This window comes from Nuphar pumila, chromosome 15 (genome assembly GCF_984573655.1).
Source record: "Nuphar pumila chromosome 15, dmNupPumi1.hap1.1, whole genome shotgun sequence".
NCBI lineage: Eukaryota > Viridiplantae > Streptophyta > Magnoliopsida > Nymphaeales > Nymphaeaceae > Nuphar > Nuphar pumila.
Window position 1 is genome coordinate 39,711,312 of NC_143263.1, and position 13,765 is coordinate 39,725,076.

Sequence of the window (13,765 nt, forward strand, 5' to 3'; positions counted from 1 at the left end):
GGAGAAGAAGCCTCTAGACGCAGCTGAGACAATAGGAGAAGAAGCCGGGGGGATGGAACAAGCTAGTGGTTACTATTTACCCGTTCCATAAACCATTTTGAAGCTAAACAGTCCCATGTAAGCCATCTTTATATCCAAAACCATCTAAATCCCATGTCTAATTAAATCTACACAGTCTATAGAGCTTTCAAATGTTTGGATCTGGGTCAGATATCCATCTGATTGATTGCCATTTATCTTAGATTAATCAAGCTCCTTCCTAGTCCAATTCACTAAAAAACCAGAATTCCAATATTAAATTCCAATATATATATATATATATATATATATATATATATATATATATATATATATATATATATATATATATATATGCATCCGAGCAAGAGTCAGCATAAGAACGGGACATATAACAAGCAGGTGAGTAACCAAAAAAAAGTTCAGGCCCTACCAATAAACAGGTTGGCCCTTTTCGGGACCTACTTGTTTGCATATTGGACTGGGCCCAATTAGAGTCCATCTAGTTAATCGAGCCCAACCTATAAAAAGCAGCCCGAGCCCAGCTCATCTCGGGCAGAGTACTGCGCCTAATGTCCAAAACTAATTACATGCTTTAATTTACAGTCTGAGCACCTTACTGTGAAATCTAGGACTGTCCATGGGTCCAGTTTGTATTGGATACCAGACCCGATAAGAACTACATGAACCAGACCCAGACCATACCCGATAAAATAATATTTTTTATTATTTTTACATTAAAAATTTGTGGGTCTTAATCAGAACTTGGGTCGGGCCCAGGTCTAGTATAAACTTTTAGAAACTATACCCGGGTCCATGTATTAATCAAACTTTCGGGTGCAAACCTGGGTCTTAATAGAGTCTTCTTATTTGTCACCATACCCGTACCTTATAGGGTTTGGTCCGGGTCGGGTCTGAGTAAACCCAACCTGTTGACACCCCTAACCAGAGTTGAGTAGGTTTGGACTCAGGTTCGACCAAGAGGTGCCGGTATCACATCTAGACTTGGATCTAACTAGATCTACTATGCAAAAAAACTGTAACTTGGTCCAATAAGAATTACATGAATCAGACCTGATCCATGCTTAGCAAGGTTAAGCCTTTATGTTGTTTACATTGAAAAATTGCAGATCTTAATCTAAACTTGGGTCAGATCCAAGTTTGGTATCATAAACCATATGAAACAGACCGACCAGACCTGATGGGTCTTACCAGGATCTTAGGTTCTTCTTAAGAAACCTATTCAGCTAGTGAATTGATTTTAACGATATTGCTTTTGTTACCAAATCCTGACCTTACTGGCTCACTGCATCTAGTACAGGTCGATATTGGGTCATACCCAATCTGTTCACACTCGTACTATATATATATATATATATATATATATATATATATACCGCAGCACTGAAGTGGGGAAAAAAAATTATACATGTCATATCCAATTTAGAGGAGGACCAAAGAGTCTTTTTCTTCCTGAAAATTGAAAAAAGAAAAAAAAAAGGGAGAAAAAGACAAATCTCTCTCTCTCTCTCTCTCTCTAGAGGACGCTAAGGGAAAAGGAAGCCGCATGCTGAAGGATTGAGAGACAACAAACAAGGGGTTTTCGGAAAAGAAAAAGAATCTTATTTTTATTAGCATTATTATTTTTTATTTTCCAATTTTATCTGATGAAGGCCGTCTGAGATCCTTCAGGTACCTCTTTCTCTCATTCCCTCTAGTTTTTTTTTTTCATTTTTTTGAGAATTAATTTGCTGTTTTTTTAATTCTCATTTCTCGTCGACTTCGTTGTCGTTCGATTGCTCTCCAAAACGACCTGATTCTCATCGCCTTTCATGGGTTTTCGGCGCTTCTTTGCCCCGATTTTGGTTTTCATTCTTTCTCTGTTTTTAATGAATCTTGGATTGCCGATCGGTGATTATTTAATGTTTTCTCTATTTTTTTCTCTCATTATCTTTTTTTAGGTGCTGAATTTGGCTGGTCGGCGAATTAGGGTTTTCTTTTTTGTGATGGAAGTGAAGTAATCTCCTTTTGCTTTCATGGTCGATTATTCTTTTCGAGTTTTGTTTTCCCCTAAATTTCCTGGAAATTTGGGATCGTGGAGGTTTTTTAGCTGGCGATTTCATTTTTTTGTTTCGATTTTTTTCTTATTTTGTGAGATTTTTGTTCGTGTCTGTTGATGGATTCTGCGGTCGCTTTGAGCAGGTTAAATGGTTAGTGATTTGGGTTTCCTTTATTTTTTTTTCGGGTTTCTGTGGGAGATTTTAGGTGTCTTTGATGAGGGATTCTTTCTTTTTTAACCGCTTATGTGGTATTGATGGATAAGTCTTTCTGTGTAGCGTTGGGGTAGCGAATTTGATGAGTTTTTGGTTGGATGTAGGTTTTTGAGCTAGTTACCCTCATCATCTTGTTGGTACCTCTCTCTCTCTCTAGCTATTTTATTTTTCTTGGGTCGGAAGTATGATGCTTGTGTTGAATCTCATGTTGGAATTGAGGATTTGGTGGGTTTTATAGCCTGTTTACTATTAAGATCTTGATGGTCTCAATGGATGCCTGAACTTCTCCATCTAAAATGGGATTAACTGGGACATTGCATTGTAAATCATAATGCGGATTTCCTGCTGATCCCATTTTCTGTGAGAAGCAGTTGCACCCAAACAAACCCCATAAATCGTTTTTGTCATTGGAGATTCCCTGTGGGTTGTGTATTTTGCACCTGTCATGTCACTTGCATAACCATCCTTTCCATGCCAGTTTGGTATCGTATAACCGGGACTGAAAATCTGTTTAGTATGAAGATCTTGGATGTAACTTGTTTCTATCTTGAAATTCAGAGGGTATTGTTTCAATCTGTGTAAATACCGTACTTGTCATGTAACTCTCATAACCAATTTTTCATGCCTATATAGTTTATATAATCTCAAAAATGAAGATTTTCACCAATTATGTAAACAATTGCACCTGTTATGGGACTTTAATAATGGTTTTGCATGGTCATTTTGGTAGCATGGGATGTCGTATAAATGTATGATAGTTCTGAAAATATTTCATTTTCATTTCTCTATTTTTAGTGCCACTTTGTAGCATGTACTACTTACAGTATGTTTTTCTTCTTTTTTGGTTTCAGAAGATAGTATTTATCACCAACCAGTTTACCTTGAAGTGGTAAATCAATTCAGATCATCTTCTCTGTGATTGAGAGTAGCGAGTTGTATATCAGAAGCAGCAGAGGGCTTGGATAATTGATACCATATTCCTTTTCTATGCGTCATCCTTTAATACCGTGTTGGCACTTCCATGGACGATCCCTTTTCCGAAACAGATTGTGAAGACCAGAGTGATAGGTATCCTTTGTTAATGGAGAGGCCAGTAGATTCATCAGAACATGAGCATGTTTTAAATATAACACAGGGCAGTGCAACTCCATCAAGTTCTCATGATGATCTGAGCAGCTTAGACTCATTACAGGATAGGACACCGACTCATAATACACATGCCCAAAACCATCCATCTCCTTCCTCTGCTTTGTCTTCAAGAAACGGTTCATTCATGAGAAGAGGTGATAATTATGGTCGTCGGCACAGGAGTCCCCTCAACTCAGGATTGTGGATTTCAATTGAGCTTGTAATTGCAGTTAGCCAAATAATTGCATCAATAATTGTTTTAACACTTTCGAGACATGAGAAACCAAAGGCTCCACTTTTTGTCTGGGTTGTGGGTTATGCTTCTGGTTGTCTTGCTACCGTCCCACTTCTTTATTGGCGGTACATCACGCGCAACCGTATTCCAGAGCAAGAATCAGCTCGGACTCATGCAGGTTCTGATCGAGACAACCCTTCTCTAGAATCAACTTCTTACACTGTGATATCAACTCCTCGAGCTCCTGAAGAGGAAGAAGGTCATGGAACCACATCAAACTCATGGATTGATCAAAACACAACCTTGCGAAGCACAAGGTAAAATAAGTAATCTGTGCTTATGCATATGTAGCTGTGTGTCTTGTAACAATTTAGGAACAACTATCTTCCCTTCGTTCTTTTTTCCCTTCAAATTTTTCTGCATAGATTGTACGATCCTGACTTCAGTTAGCTTCTCATTGTTGGGTTATTTGTGCTGGAAATTTGTAAACTTGGTAGTCCCTTGGTCTATTGATAATCAGTGCTTGTGCAGCTGTTAATGTTAGACCTTAATCATTTGGAGAAACTAATCCTAACTGATGATAAATATACATGACAATTATATGCAATCATTTATTGCCTAAATGCCTGGATACTCGCCAACTATGTCACATGGATGCTCCATTTTGGCCCCCATATCATGTCCCCTTACACTGAGCTAGTATAACAACCGTGGACTCTTCAATGAATGTCTACGTCTCATCATGCAATGGTTGAGCAAGGTATGGTCTTTGGGTTACTCATTGGCAAAGTCTATGGATACCATCCATTCTCTGATCTAAAATTTAAAGGTCTAACAGCATTTAAGGATGATATAGCATTAAACACATTAAAATCCATCAACTCATTTGCAAAACAAAGTGTCCGTATCCCTGTGTCTGCAGCTGTATCAATGTGACATAGCTAGCCAACAAATATTTTAAATTTTTTGGAAGCTAAAAAAGTTGTTCGAAACGCGAGGGCTAAGGTATATAAGGAGGTTTATGACAAGTTGGATACCAAAGAAGGCGAGAAGGATATTTATAGGCTTGCAAAGATGAGAGATAGGAAATCGAAGGATTTGGGTATGGTTAGATGTATCAAAGATGAAACGCAAAGGGTTTTAGTCAAAGATGAGGAGATTAAGGAGAGATGGAAAGATTATTTTGATAAGCTATTTAATGATAGTCATGCTCAAGATCTTGGAGACTTCTCCATTCCTTTTCATGAGATAAATCGTGACTTCATGCGCAAGATTCAAAAGAAAGAAATTGCAGAGGCTTTAAAGAAAATGAAATCAAGAAGGGCAGTTGGCCCAGATGGTATACCTATCGAGGCTTGGAAATGCTTGGGAGAGAAAGGTTTAGAATGGTTGACAAATCTTTTTAACTTGATTTGGCGAACAAATAAGATGCCTAATGAGTGGAGGAAGAGTACTTTGGTGCCTTTATATAAGAATAAGGGTGATATACAAGATTGCACAAACTATCGTGGTATAAAACTCATGAGTCATACTATGAAACTTTGGGAGAGGGTGATTGAGTCTAGGTTGAGGAAGGTTGTCATGGTATCGGAGAATCAATTTGGTTTTATGCCTGGAAGATCAACTATGGAAGCTATACATCTTCTTAGACAACTTATTGAAAGATATAGAGAGAGGAACAAAGATTTGCATATGGTTTTTATTGATTTAGAGAAGGCATACGATAGAGTACCTAGGGACGTTCTCTGGTGGACAATGATGAAGAAAGGTGTTTCTCTCAAGTACATTAGTATAATTAAAGATATGTATGAAGGAGTAGTAACCAATGTCCGCACTTGTGGAGGGGTGACAACCAATTTTCCGATAACGGTTGGGTTACATCAAGGATCTGCTTTAAGCCCTTTCCTATTTGCGATAGTGATGGATGAGCTTACGAGATCAATTCAAGAAAATGTACCGTGGTGTATGTTGTTTGCTGATGATATTGTTTTGATTGATGAGTCTAGAGTTGGGGTTAATGCTAAGTTAGAATTATGGAGACAGACATTGGAAGCTAGAGGTTTTAAGTTGAGTAAGAGTAAGACTGAATATATGGAATGTCGGTTTAGTAAGCAACGAAGTAGTGATGGGAGTGTAGTGAAGCTTGGTGAGCAAGATATACCGGTGAATGATTATTTCAAATATTTGGGATCCATCATTCAAAAGTATGGAGAAATTGATGGAGATGTAAATCATAGGATAAAGGTTGGGTGGATGAAATGGAAAAGTGCTACTGGAGTGCTGTGCGATCGTAGAATGCCATTGCGGTTGAAGGGAAAGTTTTATAGGACGACTATTAGACCCGCTTTACTATATGGTACGGAATGTTGGGCTGCCAAGAGACATCATATTCAAAAAATGAGTGTAGCTGAGATGCGGATGCTTAGATGGATGTGTGGAAATACAATAAAAGATAAGATTCGGAACGAAGAGATACGTAAGAAGGTAGGTGTTGCACCCATTGAAAATAAGATGCGAGAGAATCGTTTACGGTGGTTTGGACATATTCGGCGAAGGCCTAATGATGCTCCAGTTAGAAGGTTGGAGAAATGGGAAAATATATTAGTTAAAAGAGGTCGGGGTAGGCCTAGGAAGACTTGGATGGAGATGATAGGAAAGGATATGAATGCTTTGAACCTCACCGAGGACATGGCGTTGGATAGAAATGATTGGAGGAAAAGGATTCATGTGGAAGACCCAAAATGAATTTCTTTTTTGGTTCATATCGCTGACCCCAATTGTTTTGGGATGAAGGCGTAGTTGTTGTTGTTGTTGTTGTTGTTGTGGTATAGATTTTATTGACAACTGAAATCTCAGATCATATTTTGTGGCCTTTGCCAACTTTTAACTGCCAAGCTCTGTGTTTTGCATACTCGAGGGCAAAGAGATGATTAGCTTTTTATAGGTTTGATGCCAACGTTGTATGGAAGAAAACAATTTTTTTTCAAAATATCATATGGAGAAGTTTACTGTGCAGAGAAGAGGGCACTATCCTTTGGATTTTGTTTACCCTGAGCGGTTTATAGACCTGTTTGAGACAAGTGATATTCCATAAGGTATGATTTTTGTGTGCTTCATTGTGAACTGTCATGTCCCTTTAAAATGCAAGGGTGCCATTTGGTGAATAACCATGTCATGCATGAGAGATCATTAGAAGACTGATTCACTTGTCTATTGACGTGGTCTTTTCTTCCTTGACTGAGTAATGATAGAGTTATGTGGCAATGACCATTTATTTATGATGCAGAATTTGATACAAGATTTACAAGTATAAATGTTTATAGAGTTGATGCCATTCAAGTTGTGAAATCCATCTCCGTAAAGAAATGATATTGCAAAAGCTAAAATTGTATTATTCATATGGGACTTCCTTATCATACTAATTGAAACAAATTACTCTGTCATACCATAAATTTCCTTTACTGGGAGATTGACTAACCTGCTTCATAAATGTGTTGCACATATTTGTTAAGTCTTCTGTCAAATCACCATATTCCATTGTTTTTTGGTGAATTAAGGATGGAGTGGTTTATAGTTACCTTATTCTGTGTCAAATTTGCACACAATTGTCAAATGCTTTCTACCTTTAAATACTTAGAGCCTTTCCAATTGTATTGAGTGTGGTTGTTTCTTTGCTCAGGTATTTCTTTTAACCTTCCATTAAAGGCTTTACGATTTGAATTATTCAAGTGATGTATGGTACTACTATTTTTTACTGACTACTCCACGGCCAAAGCTCACTATGTCATAATTGAGCCAAAAAGCTTCAACTTATGATACCTTTATCCACCTCAAATAGGTGGGCAAAATCCCTTACCAATATACTGCAACAAAAAAAATGAAAAGTTTTCTTTTAACTATCTTGTGATGGAATGTTCATTTTCTAATATGAGACTGGTCAAATTATGATTACCATCAAGTGAGAATCTGGTCTAGTGATGATTGCTGCTGATTTAGCTATAGAAACCCAAATATTGTATTTTCGCTATTTAAAAATGTTAAACTAATCTCAATCAATAAAGCTTTGCATATACTGCAAAACAATGAGAGTGTTGGATGGGCCAGTATATGGGATATGGATTGTGTTCATATAAATCCTAAGTTGGGAAAAGCAACAGGCTCAGTGGACCCTACGCTGGATAAAGCAAGAGTGGATCAATAAATATGTATTGCATATGGTTTAGAAGTACATAATACAGTGCATTACTTTAGGCTATTGAGAGGTGGGAGGAGAGCTTTGATATCTTTAGGACTTGGAAGCTAGATCGTCTTTGTCATAGAATTATGTCAAGATTAGAAAAAAAAAAGTTCTCAATTTGGGATCTTTTCCAATTTTTCTGTGCAAGGTTATCATAAAGAACAATTACTGGTAAGATCAGGGGGCTGATGTATGCTCAGTTTGAAAAAATTTACAAGTTTCCAGAACTAGAAGTTGTAGAAGACTGATGGTCAGCAAATAAAATATGCTGCAGGAAGCTGTTCAAATCTGAGTTAGGTGCATCAGAGAATATAGCATTTTTGAACTCGATATGGGGACCTGCTATGTTAGGAAATCCTTACTAGTAAAGGCACAAGAGCTGAGCTTTCAAGTAATCTAGAGTGAAATGCATGTCTGAGCATTTAAGTTGTCAAGGCCCTTGCTTGTTTCTAGTTATTGGCATCTTGAACTAGGAGGCCCTATACTCCATGTGCCTCTTATGCAAGGGGTTCTTTCTTCAGCTTATCTTGAAAAGCCTTTATTAAGGATAACCATTATTATTATCCTTTTGTGTGAATTGGATTTTGTAATATTGGCATACATTTTTTCCCTTGTAAATGCCAGGGAAAATCAAACTTGTAGGAAATATGAATTTCATGCGAAATTAACCTATGAGTCACCTTTTTTAACATTTGTTACTACAGGCGAGTCACCTGCCTGATAATTTGTTGTTGGCGGAAGGTCTCATTTCTTTATGGTTGAGACTGGAAGAAGATATCAATTGTGTGGATATAGTATTGATAGATTGGAATCATCCAACAGAAGACACGTGGCCTTGATGTCAAGGGATGTGAATTCCTTATCTATAGAAGCAGACTCGTGCATGACGAAAGCCATCAAAAGTTGTGAATAGGACTGGTGGAAGCATGTTAATTAAAGTTACTGCTTACTCTCATACCTATTTGTGCCTCATGGCAGTTGGGCCATTTTGATCAGATTGACAATTTGATTTTGTTGTGCCTTTCAATTGGCACAACTCTAGTGCGTGATAAATGTGATTTGTAAGTTTTATTATGATAAAAATACATTAGCTAAAAATGATTGACACAAATAAATATCTTTTTATACCACTTGGATTCGAAGAAGAAAACAATAGAGACAATTGACCCAAGCATCTTTTTCATTTTCCACATGTCCACAGGGAAGAGAGCTGATAAATGAAAGATGTGTCTTCTATTTAAAGTAAAAAAATAATAAAAGTAACTTAGACACTATTTGGGTAGGGGTCGTGAGCAACAATTTTTCTATTCAATGGAAAAGGACAAACAAATGTAAAATTCCTTCAAGTCACAAATATCAATATCGGCGAGGTATAATATTGGGATATTATAGGTTTTCCAATAAATCTTAGAAAAATCTCGGGATTTAAAAAAGAAAACGAAAAAATAGGAAACAATAGAAAAAATAAGAATATATATATATATATATATATATATATATATATATATATATATATCATAGTCACAAATATCAGTATCCTTCTTTTCTTCCTTCCCTTCCTCTTTCTTTCCCTCCTTGTTTTTCTTCCTTCCCTTCTCTTCCTTCCCCTTTCGCATGGCAGCCACCGAGTCACTTCCTCCTTTCCTCTTTATTCTTTCCTTCCTTCCTTTCCTTCCTCTTTATTCTTTCCTTCCTTCCTTTCCTTCCTCTTTCTCTTCCTTCTTTCTTTCCATGTTGATGCAGCCTGTCGAAAACTCAACAATATCTGGGGTCAAGGTCAAAAGACACCCTTATGTTTCTTAAATGTTTTAAAAGGTAAACCTAAACCAAATATTATACATTTTATACCAAAACTGACCTATTAAAAAACCAGTAAGGACATATGCATCCCCTTTTTTTCAAAAATCCCCAAATTACCCCTACACTAATAGTTTTAACCAATATCGTAAGTATCGTACCGATATAGTACGATACGTATCGTAACTATGGGAAAAATCGATACGATACACACTTGTATCGCGTATCACAATACGACTGTGTATCGTACAATACGATATAAGGTGTATCATACAATACACCTTCGGCACACTTTAAAAAGGGCTGAATCACATTTTTTATTTTTTGGGTTTTAAAGACCTCTTGAGGGCTGACTTTCTCATTTGTGTAGAGGCCATTAGAGGGGTATCCACACCCCCTAGGAGTCATCCGTGCTCCAGGGAGAGGGATTTTGCGGTTTGATCAAGATTGCATTTTCATCTTTTTTCCACTCAAAGAAGTGGGTTATGGTAAAAAATCTCTTATTGAGTTTTTTTTAGGGAAGATGACATTAGATGATCCAGTATGACAATAGGGCACTAAAGCAGTCAGTGAAAACCGATTGAAAATCGAGTTTAATTATTACCATTATATTGTTTCGGGTGGTATCTCTCGGTTGAAGCATCCTTTAACTGTGACACATCTCAATGTTGCTATTTTTCACGTGTTATGATTTTTTTTATTTATTTTTATTTTTTGAATATTTTTATTAAAAAAATATGGTTTTTTATGATACAATACGATATGCTATGATACATAGCTTTTTTTGGGCCCGACCAATACGGGTAACGATACGATACTTACAACCTTGGTTTTAACTTTTGAAAAAGCAATTGTTGCGATAATATCGTGATAATATCGCGCTATTATCACGATGTATATAAATTGCCAATATTTTGAAAATATCGTGATATAATATTTCCCATTTTACAGCTTTAATATTGCGATATTTTCAAATTATCAGTGATATCTGTGATTATGCTTAAAACATCTATTTTAGTGCCATTTCATTTTGAAAAAAAGTTAAGAAGGCAGTAATTATTTTGTCATGAGCCCTTACTTCTGCTTTGAATATTACATGATAGGCTGTTGATTTCTTTTCTGTAAGCATGTAATCTAGAGTTTACTCATTAAAGTTAGAAGGTATATCAATTGCTTGTAGAGCTGGTTTAGTGAATTGTCTGATGAAAAGGCAATATTTTTTTGTCATGATTACCACTACTGATGCATTATATATTGTACGATAGGTTGTTTTGTTACAGATTGCTCTTCTGTAAGCATGTCATCTCAGGTTTTATCAATGGGGTTGGGAGGAATATCACCAATCATGAATATTTGAATTTGGTTATAGAGCTAGTTTAATCAATCATCTGCTCCTGGGTTAACAATTAATGTCTTGGATGTATAGCATGATTGTACTTTTTCACAGATTCATTCTCCACCTGCCTATATAGAGCAGATAATCCCATGAATTTCCTCCTTTTTTGTCTTTCTAGTGAAAAGAGAATCACAAATTTAAAATATTGCACTTGGATTCTGCTTTTGATAACAAATGTACTCTTCAGATTGTTTTATGGACTTCTTTCTAATGACCGCATTTGCCATTATTTCTGTTTGTTCAAGTACTTACAGGAAATATGATGCATTGACAGGGTTGGTGTTCTAGTTGACCACTTTAAAATGGCATTGGATTGCTTTTTTGCTGTTTGGTTTGTTGTTGGCAACGTGTGGATCTTTGGTGGACATTCCTCTTCTTCTGAAGCTCCAAACTTGTACAGGTATGGATGTTTGTGGCTGGGTTCATCTTTCTTAGTAATTTCCTCTCTCTCTCTCTCTCTCTCTCTCTCTCTCTCTCTCTCTCTCTCTCTCTCTCTCCTAACATGGGTGCATGGTTTTGTGTTTCATGTTCTCAGGTTATGTATAGTATTTTTGACCTTCAGCTGCATTGGATATGCCATGCCATTTATTCTCTGTGCAACCATCTGTTGCTGCTTGCCTTGTATCATCTCTATTCTTGGTTTCCGGGAGGATCAATCTCATAACAGAGGAGCTACACCAGAAGCTATTAGCGCTCTTCCAAATTACAAATTCAAGGCGAGGGGACAACAAGAAAGAAATGAAGATATGGGTGAAATTGACCCTGATGGTTTAGCCGATGGTGGTATAATAGCAGTTGGTACGGAAAGGGAGAGACTGGTTTCAGCAGAGGATGCTGTAAGTTTTTATTGTTCCGGAATCTGCACTGGATTTTAGCATTCTTCAATTAGTGCACTTGTTAGCTTGGTCAGACTTTAGAAATTTGAATGAAACAAGTCATACTTACAATTCTCCTGACAATACTATGGGAAAGCTTGTGTCATGCCTTTCCAGAGTCCAAGTTACGAGTTACTCTGGACTTAATACTTGGTTTATGCCTTCGATGATTTCTGATGGACTCACCAAGTCCATTTACACTGCCATTTACATTTGTTGCCATCTACTAGGACTTGAGACCAAATCCACAGTGACTATACAACTGCAGCCCAGTCCCCAGTTTCTTGTACGATTGGTAAACTCACGAGTCATGAGTTGGAGTTGACTGGATTAGTCTGTGAATCACTGGCCTCTAGTGAGTCAGGCAGATCATTATTTTTGCCACATAAACTAGGCGATGACATAGCTGGATGGCACGGTCATCCCATCATATCTGAGCTGTCCTGGATTCGAATCCTTTAGGGGCTATCCTTAGCTTGCCTATCAGTTTCAAACTTCTTTCAATCATTCAAGTCTAATGAAAGGGGCCCTAATTAATTCACAGGTGACCTCAAAGGTTTGTTGTTTTGTGCAGGTCTGCTGTATTTGCTTGGCAAAGTATGTTGACGATGACGAGTTGCGAGAGCTACCATGTACACATTTCTTTCATGCAGAATGTGTTGACAAGTGGCTGAAGATCAATGCGCTGTGTCCGCTCTGCAAGCATGAAGTTGGTGACAATTCCAGATCTGCATCTGAACCAAACATTGGGGCACATCATGGGGAGCGCAGAGTTGGAACTGAGGTTACTGGGACTGGATTTGCAATGGTCTAGGACGTTCTATTTTGGTCTTATGAAACTGGCAAAAAACCCACATTGTCATGGTGGCTGGGGCTCCTGATCTTATTCTGCTTCTGCTTGTGGAGCTCAGCATAGTTTATCATTGTGGTCATGACGGTGTGGGGACACATCCATGAGCATGTCCTAATCTTTGTACGTCCCAAAGTTAAGCGAGCAATAAACAGATGGGCTGTTTAACCGTTTTCCTTTTTCTTGTATAATATTATCTTGTTTGTCAAGTTTGTGTTGAGTTGCTTCTCTCTCATGGCACAGGGCTGAACCTGATTTTTGGGGTGTGGATGGCTTGCTTGGAGAGGGCTACTACTCCCATTTGGTAGAGAACTTTTACCTCAACCTTATCACGATTCCTACTATCCAATAATCACCGTTACTTTAACCCCACAAAAGGAGTTCACTAGCTAAGTGGTATATTGGATTCTTTGATGAGACTCATATAACCAAACTTTTGATCCAGTACTCTAATAAATACTTAGATCCAACGTAGTGACCTTACACAATTTGAAGGGTTATATCAATATTTAAGTATGATGTTTTTTATATATTATTGGCTATTTTTTCATATAGGAATGACATCATGAGGTTGTACATACACTAGTTAAACTTTTTCTTCATGATATATCTTTGTCATGAAGATATTAAAAAAATAAGTTATTTTTTCATCATAATCCTTTCATGCACTCATTTCACATCACTATATGGGTTTTACATCATGTCAAAAAAATTAATCATAACCCTTAATGTGTGAAAAATATATGCAAAATATATTTTCATTTTCGCTTTCATTGTATTCTTAACTATGCAGTATATAGCTTCGAAGTAAATAAATATATATCACAATAATAAATTATTTTGCACATATATCATAATGAGAGTATCACTTTCTTAGATAGTCATGAGTTCATATTACTCTTTCATGACCATAATATAGGATATCATCTTGTCCTAATAAACTTGCACAAAATTCT

The 13,765-nt window shown here is 37.0% G+C and overlaps 1 protein-coding gene across 4 annotated transcripts; it reads left to right on the plus strand.

Annotated features, from left to right (window-relative positions):
- The first annotated feature begins 1,564 nt into the window (after positions 1-1,564).
- On the plus strand, positions 1,565-13,018 carry LOC149815192 (E3 ubiquitin-protein ligase At1g63170-like). 4 transcript variants are annotated; one of them, XM_089989370.1, is made up of 6 exons: positions 1,602-1,710; positions 2,396-2,428; positions 3,143-3,971; positions 11,359-11,484; positions 11,620-11,920; positions 12,534-13,018. In XM_089989370.1, the coding sequence occupies exons 3-6, from the start codon at positions 3,313-3,315 to the stop codon at positions 12,771-12,773; spliced, it is 1,326 nt and encodes a 441-aa protein (XP_089845496.1). In that variant the 5' UTR covers positions 1,602-1,710; positions 2,396-2,428; positions 3,143-3,312; the 3' UTR covers positions 12,774-13,018. The 4 variants fall into 4 exon arrangements, with proteins under 4 accessions (XP_089845494.1, XP_089845495.1, XP_089845496.1 ...); XM_089989368.1 differs by lacking the exon at positions 2,396-2,428 and having other exon boundaries at positions 1,565-1,710; XM_089989369.1 differs by lacking the exon at positions 2,396-2,428 and having other exon boundaries at positions 1,579-1,710; positions 3,146-3,971.
- The last annotated feature ends 747 nt before the right edge of the window (positions 13,019-13,765 follow it).